Source organism: Trichosurus vulpecula, chromosome 4 (genome assembly GCF_011100635.1).
Source record: "Trichosurus vulpecula isolate mTriVul1 chromosome 4, mTriVul1.pri, whole genome shotgun sequence".
Taxonomy (NCBI): domain Eukaryota; kingdom Metazoa; phylum Chordata; class Mammalia; order Diprotodontia; family Phalangeridae; genus Trichosurus; species Trichosurus vulpecula.
Genome location: NC_050576.1, coordinates 65,307,497 through 65,324,077, shown reverse-complemented (window position 1 = coordinate 65,324,077; position 16,581 = coordinate 65,307,497). Strand labels below are relative to the sequence as shown.

The window sequence follows — 16,581 nt, the reverse complement described above, 5'->3', positions numbered from 1 at the left end:
GCAAAAGGAAATGTATTCAATCTTTTTTCAATCTAATTCATAGGAATAAGCAAAAACTGTCAGAAAAAAAATGTTCCTGAACTTTAAGAATCCATATTCCTTCCTAAAAGGTATACTATTGTAAACTTACTTTTCTTCTTCATGTTGTTCCTGTTTAGATGCCCACCCTGTACCGTCTTTAGGAACAATGTTCACATTGGGATCATTGCCTTTGTTCTCTGCCTTGAGACTGGGGAGGTTGGCAGGTGGGGGCATACGCCGAGAAATAGCAACTTTTCCCAGACTCTGCAATCCATGACGGGCAGCAACTATAAGATCAATGAAACTGGATTAGTTTCTGCATTTCTATTTCATTTGTTTTACTTTCCAAATATTATTGGAATATGTGAAATTTCAATAAAGCACATGCAAATAATGCTGGATAAGTAGGGATTTTAAACCACTGATGATCATGACACTTCTTAAAAGCGCAGGCATGTGGGGGGAAAGGGGCGCCAAGGAAAGGTGTTTTTTTCTTCTAGAACTTAGCACAGTACATGGCACATAAGTAAGCATTTAATAAATGCTTGCTGACTGATTACTAAGAAAAATCACTGCAATCAACAACTGACATTTCCATTCCCAAAGGATCAAATACCCTAACCCAGTATACCTTTAGCTACTCAATTCCTATGACCTGCTCCTCTATTCCATTCCACACACACAGAAATGATCTGGCTATCATCCACAAGATTCCACTTCCACGTTCATAAACTGAAATTTCTTCATTGGATCACAAGTCTTTATCATTCAAACTTTTGCTACACATGACCTCTAACCTTGATCTTCCCTGCCGTGACCTCCAATCACTTCATGCCATTTTTTCCTCCCTTCCCCATCTCTATCCTCTCCATGAAATCATTTCAGTTCAATTCAATATCCTCTACTCTTAAATCTCCCGTCCTGCCCCTTTCTCCCATGACTGACCAAGCCCTGCCAAACCCTTACCTTGGATTTCTCACACCACATGGGTGTCTCTTTTCCTCCTGGAGAAATTTCAAAATCAGGTAAACGAGTTCCACTACAAATTTATCTTACATAATCTCAACTGGGCCCTCACTATAAGGCAAAGCCTCTACATTTCTATAACTTGTCTGCTATTGCACTCACAAACAAAAACAAAATCAAAACAAAAAATTCACAACCTACAAACCCAATTCCCCCTGCCCCAGTCCTAGCTATTCCAAACCTTTCCCCTCCTTCCTGGAGCTCCCCAATGCAGCTCCTTCCCCACCTACCCTATGTCAGCTAAGGCCTTCACCTCATACTTCAATGAAAAAATTGAGGCCATTAACCAAGAGCTCCTTTTTATCCCCTCCTTATTGCACATCACTCAGATTTTTATCTTTGTCCACTACCTCCTCCTTCCTTTGCCCTGGTTCTCACAAGAGACAGGCTCCTTGCCAAAGCAAATCCCTTTACTATATGCACTCCCCGTCCCGTCCCGTCCCGTCCCGTCCCGTCCCGTCCCGTCCCATCCCATCCCATCTTCTCTAGAAGGCAGTTCCCATTATTACCTTCATTCTCTCTACTCTCTCTCAATATTTTCCCTATTCCCTACAAACATACATCCTTATCCTTCAGAAAACCTCACATGATCCAATTATCCTCACTCCACCCCACCCTCCCAAATTAAAGGGGCCATCCCTTGAACCACTTCTTAAAGAAGCCTATTCAATGAATGGGCGTTACCTCACTCTAAGTGAGCATCTTAAAAGGCCTTAGCCTAAAAGGGCCAGGGACTCCCATTGCATCCTGGGCCATCTCTAGTCATGATGAATGGTCACTGGATCTGGAAGGCTCTGGAGGAGAAAGTGGGGCTGGTAACCTTGCACAGCCCTCCCTCACTCAAATCAAAGTCAACTGTAAGTCATGTCATCATTTCTCTGATGTCGTGGTCCTCTTCAAAAACGAAGGACAAACACACAGCTACCTACTACCCTCTATCTCTCCTCTTCTTCGGTAAACTCCTTGGAGGTTGCCTATACTATAGCTGCCCCTACTTCCTATCTTCTCACTTGCTACTAAACTCTGTAATCTGGCTTATAGCCTCATATCCTTCAAATGATGTTCAATTCCAAAATCCAATGAATTCTTAATTGCCAATGGCCTTTTCTCAATCCACATCTTTTTCAATCTCTTTACATCCTTTGATCTTGTCAAGTAATCTTCCTCCTGGTTATTTTCTCCTCCTTAGGTTTTCATGACACAACTCTCTTCCTGGTTCCCTCTTCTGTCTGATCACTCTTTCTCAGTCTCCTTTGCCGGATTTTCATTCAGGTCATGCCCACTAATCTTGGATGGCCTCCAAGGATCTGTCTAGGACCCTCCTCTCTAGATGATTCCCAATTCTATTTGTAAAAACCTAGTGTTCCATACCATCTCTTGTATGTCCTGTTTTCTCCACTGAGTGAACTATTATCTTTGTGTACTCAAGAAGAATTTATTAAGCACTTACTATTATGTGTTCCAAGTACTGTGCTAAGCTCTGGGAATCCAAAGAAAGCAAAACAGTCTCTGCCCAAAGGAGTTCACAGTCTAACTAGATGACATGCATACAGCTATGTACAAGATGCAGAGAGTATAAATTGGAAATAATTTTAGAAGGAAGACAATAGCATTAAGGGAAATCAGTAAAGGTTTTTTGCAGAAGGCAGGATTTTAGCTAAGACTTGAAGGAAATCAAAGAAACGAAGAGACAGATCAAGAGTGAACATCTTCTAGGTATGAGAGTCAGCCAATGGACAGTAAATGGCAGGGAGGAAAGTTATGAAGACTGGAAGTTGGTTTTTTTAAAGCATAAATGAGTACTGTACTCTGTCAAAGGATTTGTCTGAATTTGTTGAGATAATCATGTGGTTGTGGATATTTTTGTTTTAGTATGACTACATTGAATGCTTTTCTAATGTTGAACCATTCTTGTATCCCTGGTACAAATCCTGCTTTGTCATGGCAAATGATGTCTTGAATAAACTGCTAACGTCCATCTGACAGCAATTTATTTAAAATGTTTGAAACAACATTTATTGTATTGGTCTACAGTTCTGTATCTCAAAAAAGCTATCTATTATGGCGCTTTATGTCTCAATTTTTGAGAATAATTTGTGTAGTATTGATACTAATTGATCTTTAAAGTTTAATAAAATTCTGCTGTGAGCCCACAAGGACCAAGAGGTTTTTATTTTCTTTGGTAACTACAGTTAGTTTTATTTCTTTTTCTGAGACAGTATTATTCAAAAGACACCAATTTGGTCTTTTGTTAGTTTGGGTATTTATATTTTTTGAAAGTACTCTTCTCAGTTTTGGCGGTATATAACTGCACATAGTAGGTTCTGGCAAATTTTTTTTCTACACTTCTTGTGGTTTGGTTGTAATTTCACCTTGTTCATTTGCTATTTTGTTAACTCTCTGCTCTTTTCATTTTAATCAGGATGGCAAAAGGTTTATCAATTTTATCTTCTTCAAAAAAGCAGCTTTTGATTATGTTTTGTTATGATTTCTACAGCCCTTTGCTTTCTGATTTATCTATTTCTCTTCTTTCAATATATCCTCTGTGCTTGCTTGTTGGCCATATAATTTTAAAAATGCATATTCAATTCATTAATCCCCTCCTCCTTTTCTACTTTGTTAATGTATGCTGTTGGGGATATAATTTTTCTCCTGAAGACTGTGTTGTTTCATCCCCAGAGTTCTGGTATGCCGTTTCATTATTATCCTTTCTTTCCATTTGGGTTTGTGTCTTCTTTGTGCTCACTGCACTGATTATTATTTTTATTGTTATGATCTATAAATGATGTGTTTACTATTTCTGCCTTTTTATATTTGCTTGCTATTGTGTCTGAAAGAGATCAAGTTTTGTATAAGTCGCATATGGTGCTGAAAAATTCATGTTACTTAGCAGTTCCATTTACAAGACACATCGAGTATTTTTGCTCTAGTTTTTTCAGTAACTTATTCAATTCTATATTTCCCCTTTTATCTTATGTTAGACTTGTCCAAAACTGAGTGAGGGACATGAAAATCTCCTGCTATTGTTATATTACTGTCTACGTCTTCTTGGAATCGTTAGAATTTTTTCCCTTTTTAAGGACAATATTTAAGCTACATGGCAGGGTGACTTGCAAAACGGTTGTTCTCTTGACAATAACAAAAAAGTTAAGAAGAGGGAAAGGCTGGGGGAGAAGGAAGGAAATACTCATTTTGGACATGGTGAGTTTAAGATACTTGTGGAATATCTAGTTTGAGATACAAGACTTGAGGTCAGGAGAAAGAGGACTGTGTAAACAGATCTGAGACTCATTTATATAGAGATGATGATTGAATTCATGAGAGCTGAGATAGCCCAACATCAGTTCACAATTGCAACAGCATTCTGGTTGGTCTTTCTCAGGTGTCTCCCCACTTGAAGCTTATCCTGCAAAAATTTTCCTGAAGCACAAGTCTGACTATGTCATGTCGCTATTTATAAGCTCCAAAGATTTCCTATTACCTCCCCATATAAAATATAAAATACTCTTTTTAGCTTTTAAGGTCCTTCACAACCTAGTTCTTTGCAGTCCTCTGCCTTCTATTTTTCTCCAGATATTCCCCAGTGCCTTTGCAATGGCTTGTCCCCATACCTAGAATGTCCTTACCCGCTCCTTAAAACTTCATCTCCAGGAAGACTTTCTTGCCTTTTCCCCTCTGAGATGAACTTTATGATCTTGTATATAAATAATGATACTTACCTTAAATGAGATTCAATGCCTCATTTGATGTATAGGGAATATAAAACAAACACTGGGCAAACCATGTGTGTACACGAGTGAGTGTATAATAGTTTATATAGATTTGGCTATATAGAAACGAACACACACATATGGAAGGCACTTCACTTACCTGTAGTCTTCTGAGTTTCTAGTGATTTTCCCTTGTAAGTATTAAATAGACTGAGTGTTGTATACTTTGTTTTCCCATCCTTTGCTTTTGTGCTCTGGCCTGACTTCTCCGACATTTCGGTGGAAACTCATCGAGTCCAGAACCTCTTGCCTCACCCCTTAAAACCAATCTTCAACATATAAAAAAGGGAAAAAAAAATTAGGCTGATAAATTTAAAGACAAGATTATGAGTCACAGTAAATACTCTAGATTTATCAGAGGCCAAAATAACCCTTCAATGACAAATTCTACATATGAGCAAAAAAAAAAAAAATTCCCTTAATGAATACATACTACGCTAAGCCAATGAATCAGGCAAAACCCTACTTTCTTTAAAGTCTGTACAGAAAGCAAAACACCAAATGAGCTATAAAATTTAAAGGTGTATTTTGTATTTCATAGAATGTCTCAGATGAAATAAACTTTTAAGAATTTCATATTTCTAATGAGGATATTTTGTAATTAGAAGCAGTACAACTGGATAGAGGTCTTGATTTCAAATTATGCTATGATACTACTTGTAGGACTTTGAACAAGACACCACTCTTCTAGACCTCAGTTTCCCTATCTGTAAAAAAGGAAGTTAGACTAGATGACTTCTGAAGTTCCAGGTGTAAACCTGAGTCAAAAATTACACTTAAAAGCTTAATTGGTTAGTAATTTATCAGTTAATAAAGCAATTTAAATGTTGTTTTAAGTGGCCTGACTTTTTCATTCAATTCACCAAACATACTACATACAAGAGACACTGCAGACCACTTGAAAGTAAGTATAGGCCCTTGTTTTTCCTCCCTTTAGAGTGTAAGCTTCTTGAGAGAAGGGATTATTTCAATCATACCTTCCCCAGTGCCTGGAACATAGTAGGCACTTAGTAAATGTTGGTTGATGGACTGGTCACTGATAACAATGTTAAACAGCATAAGATCCAAGGATAGAACCCTAGCACATGACAATCTGGAGATATGCTTCCAGTCTGACATGAAACTGTTGATAATTACTCTTTGGGTAAAACTATTCAATCACTTCTGAATCTACCTAACTATTCCTTTTCTAACCTATAGCTCTTCATCTTGTCCATAACAGTATCATTTTGTTAATACTTTTAAAAAATCTAGGTAAATGATATCCCTAGCATTTCCCTGAGCTATCAGTTTAGTTTAAGGGTTGAAGGGTGGGGGTGGGGAAGGGAAAGTATGGAAGCAAGGAGATGAAATTATTCTGGCAGGTACTGTTCTTGACATGAGGCTATGATAGTTTGTTACAGATCACCAATTACTTTTCACAAATCATCCCTTTAATAATTCTAGAATTTTGCCAGGATTTGAAGTCAAATCTACCACCTCTAGTTTGCATGTAACACTACCCCTTATTTGGAAAACCAGACATATACTTTTCTCTAGGTCTATGACACCTCTCCCATTTGCCAGAATCTTTCAAAGATCACTGACAATGCCTAACAATCACACTTGCCACTTCTTTCAGTCACCTGTAATGTAGTTTATCAAGGGCAGTTAGGAGCTCTTACTATTTCCCCATTTATCTTGGAAACAATACACAATCAGTGATTTTTATCCTTTCTTCTCTGATCTTAATATTCTCCTTGGCAGAGAAAAAAAAGCAAAAAAAAAATTCACGTCCACCTTTTCTCAAACTTTTATTACATTCTTATCTAACCGCCCTCACTATAGTTAAAAACAATCATTTCACCAGCCTAAATTCTCACCAATCTCAGCTCATTCTGGGACTTATTATGCTTCAAAGATGATGCCTTGACATACTTTTTGGTATCTATAGCTCTGCTGCCAGAGGCTGTGGTGCCAAAATGGCCTGAGATGGCCGAATGCCGTGGAGAGTGAAAAGAAAAAACACAAAACACGGCCAGGTGGGAGAGGAAAGTAAAGAACAGCTCCATTTATTAATCTGAGGGACAGGGCTTATATACCCTTTTAGGCAAGCTGAATCAAATCCACGTGCAAGGCATTTGCATAATGCATGACTTCCTCCTGCTTTTGTTCCCTTTTGCCTTAAACAATATTGCCTTAATAGCCCACAGGTGGTATTTAGCACGCATGTGGCATGAGGGTTTTGGAGAGAGCACATGTGTACCTGTGTACCAAGGAGGCTTGAAGAGCCTTCATCCTGAGCAGCATGTGTATGCCAAGGTGGGGGACAGAGAGCTCCCATGCCAAGTTATCAGCCCAAGGGTAAGAACAGGCCTCTAGCCTGTATCTTATCCCAGAATGGACTTTCTCAGAGCTGACCCTCTACATCCCTCCACCACTGGGTCTTCTTGTACACAACTCTTAAGAATCCAAGTTGGCTGTATATCACTGCCTTTTTAGCTCTTTTCTCCTTGTGGGGATAGTGTGTGTGGTGTGTGTGTGTGTGTGTGTGTACTTTCAGAATTTTGTTAAAGATGTTTCATCCCTTCTGGGCTGATATACCTGGAAGAATTAACCTATGTAATTTTATATTAAGTATATATATCAGCCTTTCTCTGATTTCTGAAACCTCTGACCAAATCTAGGATACATGTCCGTATATGTTCAGCTTCCCATGTCTTTATTATCACAAATTTAGGAGGAAATGTTTCCTGCTGAACTGATCCCACCTTATAATTGCCATAATTTTTTAACCCCAGTTTTTACTTTGTTAGTAAGGATCAGGTCTGATATAGAAGCTACCTTAGTTACCCCATATTTTAAAAAATAACATCATTAAATCATGTCAAGAATTTATTAACTGCTCTAGTTTTGAGAGAGAAATCTAGGCTACCTGGACAACCGAAGTCCTCCCATCAAACCACACCATGATTCTGTCCTGGGCTTATAATCTGTTTCTTGAATTCCTCATTTACTTCCTATTTTTGTCCAGATGGTGTGTATTTTGGCCAATGAAAATACTTCTGTTTTTGCCTCAATTTGACTTCATCCAAATATTTTCCACCATGCCTATGCCTAATTCCTAGATTTATTAATATTAGACCATCATTTTAACTCTGCCTCGTACTTTTATATCTATGATTCTTTGTGTTTATGTACAGATAAGTGAAATTCTTCCAAGGCACAGTTCAAGTCCTCAAAACCTGTGTCAGCTAGTCAGATCCTCTCATCATGGGGCACCTTGTTATGGAAGGAATATATTCCAAGTAGAAGAGATGTCCATTCTTTCCACAATCTGAGTTTTTATCCGAGATCCACCACCCATTTGTGCACTGGGTCTAGCCAAGGTTAAAACAGGGCAGTTAAATTGTCATTCATCTAATTCCCATCTCCATCCAAGCTGCCTCTCCCCAACCCCACTAAGTTCTGCCTTTATGAATGCTAGGGCTGGTGGAACTGGATTCAAGACCGTAAGGAAATAGGTCTGGAATAAGAAGATGGATGCCACAGAGGGCCACTGAGATGATGAAAACCACAGAAAAAGACATAGTGAAGTCCCACAGGAGGAAGGAACCTGTTGCCTGAGTAGCAATGGGAATGGGGAAGCAACTCTCAAGAGTGTCCTCTAATGAGACTGCGTCTAGGCCAGGGGAGGTTGTGGAACAGGATGTTTTAGAAAGTTATGGGTTCCTTCTAATCAGAAGTGTTTATGTGAACACTAAACACTTTTCAAAATGGAGAGGGGATGCCTGTCCAAGCGCAGATTGGACCAGATTATCTCTGAGGTTCCTTTCAACTAATTATGGAGGGCGGCATGATGCAGCGCTCTCAGAATACCTGGCTCAATACCTAGGTTTACTACTTAATACTTCTGTAACCAGTTTTCTCATTTATAAAATGACTGGGATTGCACTAGATGATCCCTGAGATCCCTTTCAACTCCGATCCTGTAGTTCTGCATCTAGTGAGGAAATCAGGTCCCAGAGAAGTACGAATTATTATTTCTCAAGACATTCTTTTTGTGAAGTCCAAGAGCAAGGGGAGATGAAAATAAAAACTATCAAAATACCAGAACTATTTCCCATAGATCATCAACAATTTCTAATTCCCAGCTGGTGTCCCAACATACTTCTGGACTATATTTCCTGACTACTGATGCCTGCTTTTTCAATAGTAGATTAAGCAAATCATAATCATAAAGATAAATCTATTTCATAATACATAATCTAAAAAGTAATTTTAAAAAATGATATTGTAAAATGTATCATTTGCGTTATATCTGTAATTGTACACAAACCAAGAGTTATAGTATATCCATCCTTGAGAGGTAGTATGACATGGTGAGTCAATCAATAAACACTTATTAAGCTCTTACTATGTAGACACTGTGTTAAGGGTTGAAGATATGAAGGGGTGGGGGGGCAACGAAGAAAGGAAAAAACATAATCCTTGTTCTCCAAGAATGTACATTCTAACAAGAGAGACATGTAAGTATCACGGTACAGACACAGAGTATATAAGGTAATCTGAAAGGGGAAAGTTTTAGCACTGGAACAGATCAGAAGAGACATCTTGAAAAAGGGTGGGATATGTGCTTAAGTCTTGAAGGAAGTCTGGGAAACTAAGAGGTAGAGGTGAAGGGAGAGAACACTCCAGGTATGAGGTACAGTAAGTACAAAAACAAAGAAGAGATGGAAGAGACATGTCTTACATATAGTAGCAAGGAAGACTGCACTAGTCATACCTCTGAAACAAACTGACTTTATAATGACAGACAAATCACTCAATATCTCTCACTAGCCCCCCAGGCAAGTCTCTACACCTATAAATTACAAAGTGGTCAACTTCTGTAACATGGCTGGGTTTCCATACCAGTTGTTAAGGTGCCCTGGTCTATTCCCCTCTCTCCCTTTCCCCCACTCCCATTCATCCCTAGAAGAAAACAGATTGCTACGCCATCATAAAAAAAGACAGCCCAGGTAAAACCAATTTTCATTACTTGAAAAGGTAATGCATGTTCAAGAACAAAAAAAAGCGTAAGGACAGTTCATTCAATGCAAACACAATGTTTGAAATTTCAGTTCATCTTTTTTAGCACAGCAGCTACAGGAACTTCAACAATTAATTGTTCTTCCTAGGCACCTAATAATTCTGATAACTGAAAATTCCAGCCAAAAAAAAATCATTTAAGTGCCTATTAATGTGCAAAGCAGTATGTCAGATGATACAAGACAAACAAAAAGGAATAAGCCAGTAACTGCTAGCAAAGAGCTTCTAATTTACAGAAGGTGAATAAGGTGGTGTGGCCTTAGGAGTGATTCAAATGTCAAATTATTTGGAAAAAGAAATAAAGAGTAGGGGAACACTCAACCCTCACCATCTACTTTCTGTTTGGGGGGGTGGAGTGGGGAGGGGAAAGATGATTTAGGAAGTCTCATGAAGTGGTCATTTGAAAGTGTTTTCAGCCAAGATTTTGATGGTAAAGATCATGATCCTGGGGATGCTAATATATTCGAAAATTTGAACCCTAAGGTAGAACTGACCTGGCTGAAGAGTTGTTAACTTGTGCCTTCTCCCCAGAAATTACTTTTCAAGTATCGTGTATTTCTTTCTCTATGTATATCTCTAAGTACAAAGTGTGCATTCCTTGAGGGCAAGGACTGTTTCCTGTTGTCTTGGTATCCTAAGCAGAGGCCCAAATCATTGGGCACTTGGGTGGGTGGTGTGAGAAACGAGGTTTTGGGGATCACCGGACTTCCTGGGTAGGGCCAAAGCCCTGAGGAAGAACCAAGTGATGGTCCCTTAGTCTATGGGGATCACAGAACTTCCCTAGGCAGGGTCAGGCCCTGAGAAAGAACCACATGATAATCCCTAAGGAAGGCTGTGCAGACTGCAAGGCTCCCAGAGGAAGACCAAGTGGTAGCACCCCTTTATCTGTAGGGATCACACGGCTTCCTAGAGGTTAGACCCTAAGGAAGACCCAAATGATGGCCCCTTAAGAACGCTGTGTAAACCACAGAGTTCCCCAGGGAAATCCCAAGTGGTAGCCCCTTTAACACTGCAGTGGGGATCACAGGACTCACCAAGACAGGGTCAGGAAATTAGCCCAAGATGTGCTTCCACAGCTCATTGCTTTCCTGGTAGCATAACCTTAGGAAGATCCATGTGATTTGACCATTCTCACCCAAAGAACTCAGAACCAAAGTGGGCAGAGGAAGGCATTTATTACACTCCTCGAGAGCACGGGTACAGCGCTCACTAGCAACACTCACACCAATACAGCAGTAGGAGTGAGGGTAACCAGCTCCTCCACTCCTGTTTGAGTTACGGTTAGTTTACATTCTTTTTTTTACATAGCTTTCTTAAGTTATACAGTTTATACAGGTAAGATAATAAGGATACAGAAGCAAAAATGAAGTTAATTAGTTCTATCTTCCCTGTCTGAGTTAGGATTAGTCTACATTCTTTACCTTCCCTCTTTAACATATGTAAATTATGCAGATTAGTAGACCTGGACCCTTAACCAGGACCTAACCCTTGAACTGACATGATAAGCTTGGACTGATTCAACCCCTCTAGCTTCCCTGATCCCTAGCTGGCCATTGTCTTGGTAGGTAAACTTTAACTCAGCTATATGGAAAGCTTCTGTGGGAGCAAAACCAGATACCATACTGTCTTTTCTTACAGCGGTCAATAAATGGGCGCTGACTATTGCATTCTCTTACAGTATTTCACTGCCTAATCGTTCCAGATTTATGTCAAAAATTTTGCAAAAAAGGTGGGGTGTGACCATTATGTGAAGCTTCCCCCCCCCCACCCATTGAGTTGGTGTTACTTAAAAATCACTTATTGCTAAACTGCCTTTGGTGCAAGATTAGGATACACTCATGAATATATGCTAAAATTGAATATAGACAATTCACACTGAGAATTCTAGAGATAGGCAGAGAAATGTATATCCATATGCCACTGGTGAATACACTGCTGCTTTGTTTAATCTTTTAAGCGTCTTGATGAACAGAATTAATTATATCATACAATAATTACATGACAAAAGGTTATCAACCAATTTTTGGACTGGAAACACACACACACACACACACACACACACACACACACACGGTGGGACAATTATGTGTTTTCTATTCTGCTTGATAGCAGTTATCTTTCTATTCTCTCTTCCTTTCTTCCAGATGAAATTATTTTGTATTTAGTCTTCTATGCAAACACAGTTTCTCTGCAAATGAATGTAAGCTCCTTGAGAACAGGTACTGATTCATTTTTGTCTTTGAATCTCCTTAAGCAAGCACTTCTTAAGCATCTACTATAGTCCAGGCATTAGTCAACTATAGTCTCTTAAGCATTAGTCAAATATTACTAACACCAAGCATCCAATATCAATGCCTGTTGAACCAAATGGGAAAAAGAGGTGTAGTCAAGAAAGAATAAAGAAGAAATACTAAGTAGTCTAGTTAGCTTAGACTAGCAGTTCTCAAAAGTATGATTCAGGGAACCCTGGGGATTTATATAAAACTTTTTCACGGGATCTTTAAGGTAAAATTTATTTTGATGATAACAGACATTTAAATTTCTAACATGGCAAATATGGATAGGTATAACCCACATTAATCAATCAAAGGGGAAGAGGTGCTCAATAAATTTTAAGAGTGAGGGCTGCTAACATGACAGAAAAGGAAAATGACAAGTACCGGAGGGGATACAGAAAAATTGGGACAGTAATGCATTGTTGGTAGAGTTGTGCACTAGTCCAAACCACTCTGGAGAACAATTTGGAACCATGCCCAAAGGGCTATAAAACTGTATACCTTTTGTTTGGCCCAGTAGTATCACTACTAGGTCTGTTTCCCAAAGAGATGAAAGAAATGGGAAAAGAACCTATGTGTACAAAAAATATTCATAGTACAGTTCTTGGTGGGAAAGAATCTGAAATCAAGGGGATGCCCATCAATCAGAGAAGGGTTGAACAAGTTGTGACAGAATACTATTGTGACAAGAATACCACCATGAAATGACAAGCAAGATGGTTTCTGAGAAGACTTTCACGAACTCATGAAAAACAAAGTGAGCAGAACCAGAATTGTACACAGTAACAGCTATATTATAAGGATGATCAACTGCGAAAGACTTAGCTACTCTGATCAAGACAATGATCTAAGACAATTTCAAAGGACTCATGATAAAAATGCTATCTACCACTATGCCCAAAAGATTATAAAACTGGACTTACCCTTTGATCCAGCAATACCACTGCTGGGTCTATATCCCAAAGACATCCCAAAAAGGGGGGAAATGACCTATTTGTATAAAGATATTTATAGCAGCTCATTTTGTGGTAACTAGGAATTGGAAATCAAAGGGATGCCCATCAACTGGGGAATGGCTAAACAAGCTGTGGGATATGACTGTAACGGAATATTATTGTGCTATAATGACAAGCAGGATGACTTCAGAAAAACCTGGAAAGACTTACTTGAACTGATGCATATTGATGTGAACAGAACCAGGAAAATGGTGTACATAGTAATGCAATTTTTTTGATGTTTGAACTGTGAATGTGAACTGTTTGAACTGTGAACTGTGAATGACTTAGCTATTCTTAGCAATACGATAATCCAAGACAACTCCAAAGGACTACTGATGAAGCATACTATGCCTCCTGAGAAAGAACTGATATTGACTAAATACAGACTGAAGCATGCTATTTTTCACTTTCATTTTTTTCTCTTATTCTTCTTGTATAAAATGATTAATATGGAAATGCTTCATGTAATTGCACATATATAACCTACATCTGACTGCTTACCTTCTCAGGGAGGAGGGAAGGGATAGAATTTGGAACTCAATACTTTAAATAACAATGTTAAAAATTGGGGGAAAATATTGTATCTACCTCCAAAGAAATGATGAACTCAATGTAAACTGAAGCACTTTAAAAAAAACAAAAAACTTTATTTTTGTCATTTCATGTTGTTTGTGTTATCTTTTGCAACATGGCTAATATGGAAATATTACGTATGACCTCACATGTATAATCAAAATAAAAGTTTAAGGGGGGGGAGGGAAGGAGAGAATTTGGAATTCAAAAATCTTAAAAATGACTGCTTTTTTAAACATGTAATTGGAAAATATGTAACGAAAGTAATTTTAAAAATAGAGTGAAAGGTTCTGGGGCCAAAATTTGAAGATCACTTAGAATTCAGATAAATAGGATAGTAGATGAAAACTGTAAAGACAAAAGTGAAACCTCATTCAGGGTCTCAAATGTCAATAAAGAGGAGTTAAGTATATACACACATATATATCATTAAATAATTATAGCAGGCACTGGTTAGTCACAGAGACCGGAGCTGTACCTGAGCAAGATTAAATCTGGCATTTGTGGATATAGCTGGATTAGATGAAGGAATGGGGGAAAGAGCAGAATGACCAATATTAAAAAGCCATTGGAATAGTCCAGTCAGATAAGAAGTAATGAAGACACAAATTAGAGCAATGACCATGAGAATGAAAAAGAGACTTTACTATAAGAACTAGGGTGGAATCACTAGGTTCCAAAGTAGTGATAATGAACCTAGTCTTTGCTTTAGTGTTTGTTTTATTTCATTGATATAATGGTAATAATTTTTTAAACTGATCAAAAAGAACCATTTCTTATACAATTATATGCAAAATCAACAATTGATAGCCAGCATTTAAGTACTGAAAAATTATTTACAAATATTATCTCATTTGATCCTCATAATAACTCCAGGAAGTAGATGCTATTATTATCATTCTCATTTTACAGATGAAAAAAACTGAGGCAGAAAGTGGGTGACTTGCCCAATGTCATACAGTGTGTGAGGTTGCATTCAAACTCAGGTCTTCCTGACTCCAAATTCAGTTGTTTTATTCACTGTACCATCTCCATACCATGTTAAGTTGTACAAGTGTAACTGTGGATATTGAGAGAAAAGTTTTAAGTGATTTCTAATGCCTGCTTTGAAGGATACAATGAAGGCAGGTCTCTTAACTTCCACAAAGCTAAGATTACCCTCAACACCCATCCCATTATACAATGCTCCATACCAAGCCTGAGCCCTAGTCATTCACAACTGTCTTTTCAGGTAACTAAAGGGCCCAAAAAGGTTACCTCAACAAACCTCAGCTCTCCTACAGCTTGATGGATAGATATGTAAAACTTTCAAGCAAGCAGACAGATCCTACTATTCATTATATGATAGCAGCACTGAAATGAAAAAGCAAGAAAAAGTCTTCCATATTAAAAACTTGAAAGGGATTAATGAAATGCGGGAAGGGGATCTAGCAGTAACAGATCTCAAACTATACTACAAATCTGTAATCATCAAAAAACAATTTGGTATGAGGGACGAAATGAGAGAACGGATTAGATACACAATATATAGAGAATGAGTTGCAATAACTTAGTATTTGATAAGTTCTCAGCTATTGGGACAAGAACTCACTATTTGACAAAAACTGTTGGGAAAACATGAAAGTGATCTAGTAGAAACTAGGTATATATCAACATCTCATACCACATAACAAGTAAGTTCTAAAGTAATACATGATTTTAACATAAATGGTGACATCACATAAGCAAATTAGAGTAACATGAAAGAAATTTCCTGTCAGATCTATGGATAGGGGAAGAGTTCATAAACAAATAAGAGATTAAAAAAAGGGCCCACAAAGTGGACAATTTTGAATGCATTAAAATTAAAAGGATTTTTTTTTCCCACAGCAAAAATCTGAAGAGAACTAAGAAATTGGGGAGGATCACTGCTGCAAAATTCTGATACAGGTCTCATTTCTAAGGTACCTAGAAGTATCCAGAATATCTAAGGTATTTATAAGAACATTATCCATCCCCCAATTGATAAATGGTCAAAGGATATGAATAGGCAATTTTTGAGTAAGAAATCCAAGCTATCAATACCCACATGGGAAAAAAAAAAGCTATACATGACTAATAATTAGAGGAACGCAAATGAAAACAACTATCACTTCACACCTGTGATCAGACTGGCAAAGTTGTAAAAAAAAAAAAAAAAAAAGACGGGGAGGGGAATGACCTTTTTTCCCTTCCTTAGTTAAAGAGAACGTGGATTTTAGGGAATTGAGGGAGGGTTAGCAATGGTGTTGCCAAAATAAAAATAAAAGTACTTAAAAAAAAAAAAAGATCACTAACTTAAAAAAAATGCATGGAACAAGAAACTTGGATGAAGACAGCTGTAAAAGTAACATGGAGAATTTAATATTTTTAAAACAAAAAGTGGTGTGAAATGGAGACATAGCTTCAAGCCAATGGTTTCTAATTCTAATGGGAATCCCTTATGTACTAATGATATTCTCTGATAAACAGGCATGTAAATATTCTTGTAGAATACAAGAAGTAGAAGAAAAACTGTAATGTGGGAATACTTCACTTTAGGGAATGGTGGAATAACAAAGGACAATCTTAATGAAGAGCAAGCAGAGCCATTTATACAAATGGAGAACTACAATTGCTATCTTAGTTTAAGAATACATTATTACATATTGTTTTGACTATCCTAATATCACAGATGGCTGGAGGAACATATTTGACATTGTTAATTCATGATTTGACTTATTCCACGAGACAGTTTAATATTTAAATACACGGTATTCCATAGAAATAAATGAAACTCATCAGTAAAATTCCCAAGGAAAGCATTACCCACCACCCGAATTTCTTAAG

General features: G+C 37.8%; 1 protein-coding gene across 4 annotated transcripts in view; it reads right to left on the bottom strand.

Moving 5' to 3' along the window:
• Positions 1-16,581, bottom strand: part of PRRC2C (proline rich coiled-coil 2C) — a 93,891-nt gene that overhangs the window by 61,907 nt on the left and 15,403 nt on the right. For all 4 annotated transcript variants that reach the window (XM_036758291.1, XM_036758292.1, XM_036758294.1 and 1 more), the window contains exons 2-3: positions 4,918-5,086; positions 131-308 (exon numbers count right to left, since the gene is read on the bottom strand). In XM_036758291.1, coding sequence (XP_036614186.1) covers positions 131-308; positions 4,918-5,032 — 293 coding nt within the window. In that variant the 5' untranslated portion in view covers positions 5,033-5,086. The remainder of the gene's footprint in view (positions 1-130; positions 309-4,917; positions 5,087-16,581) is intronic.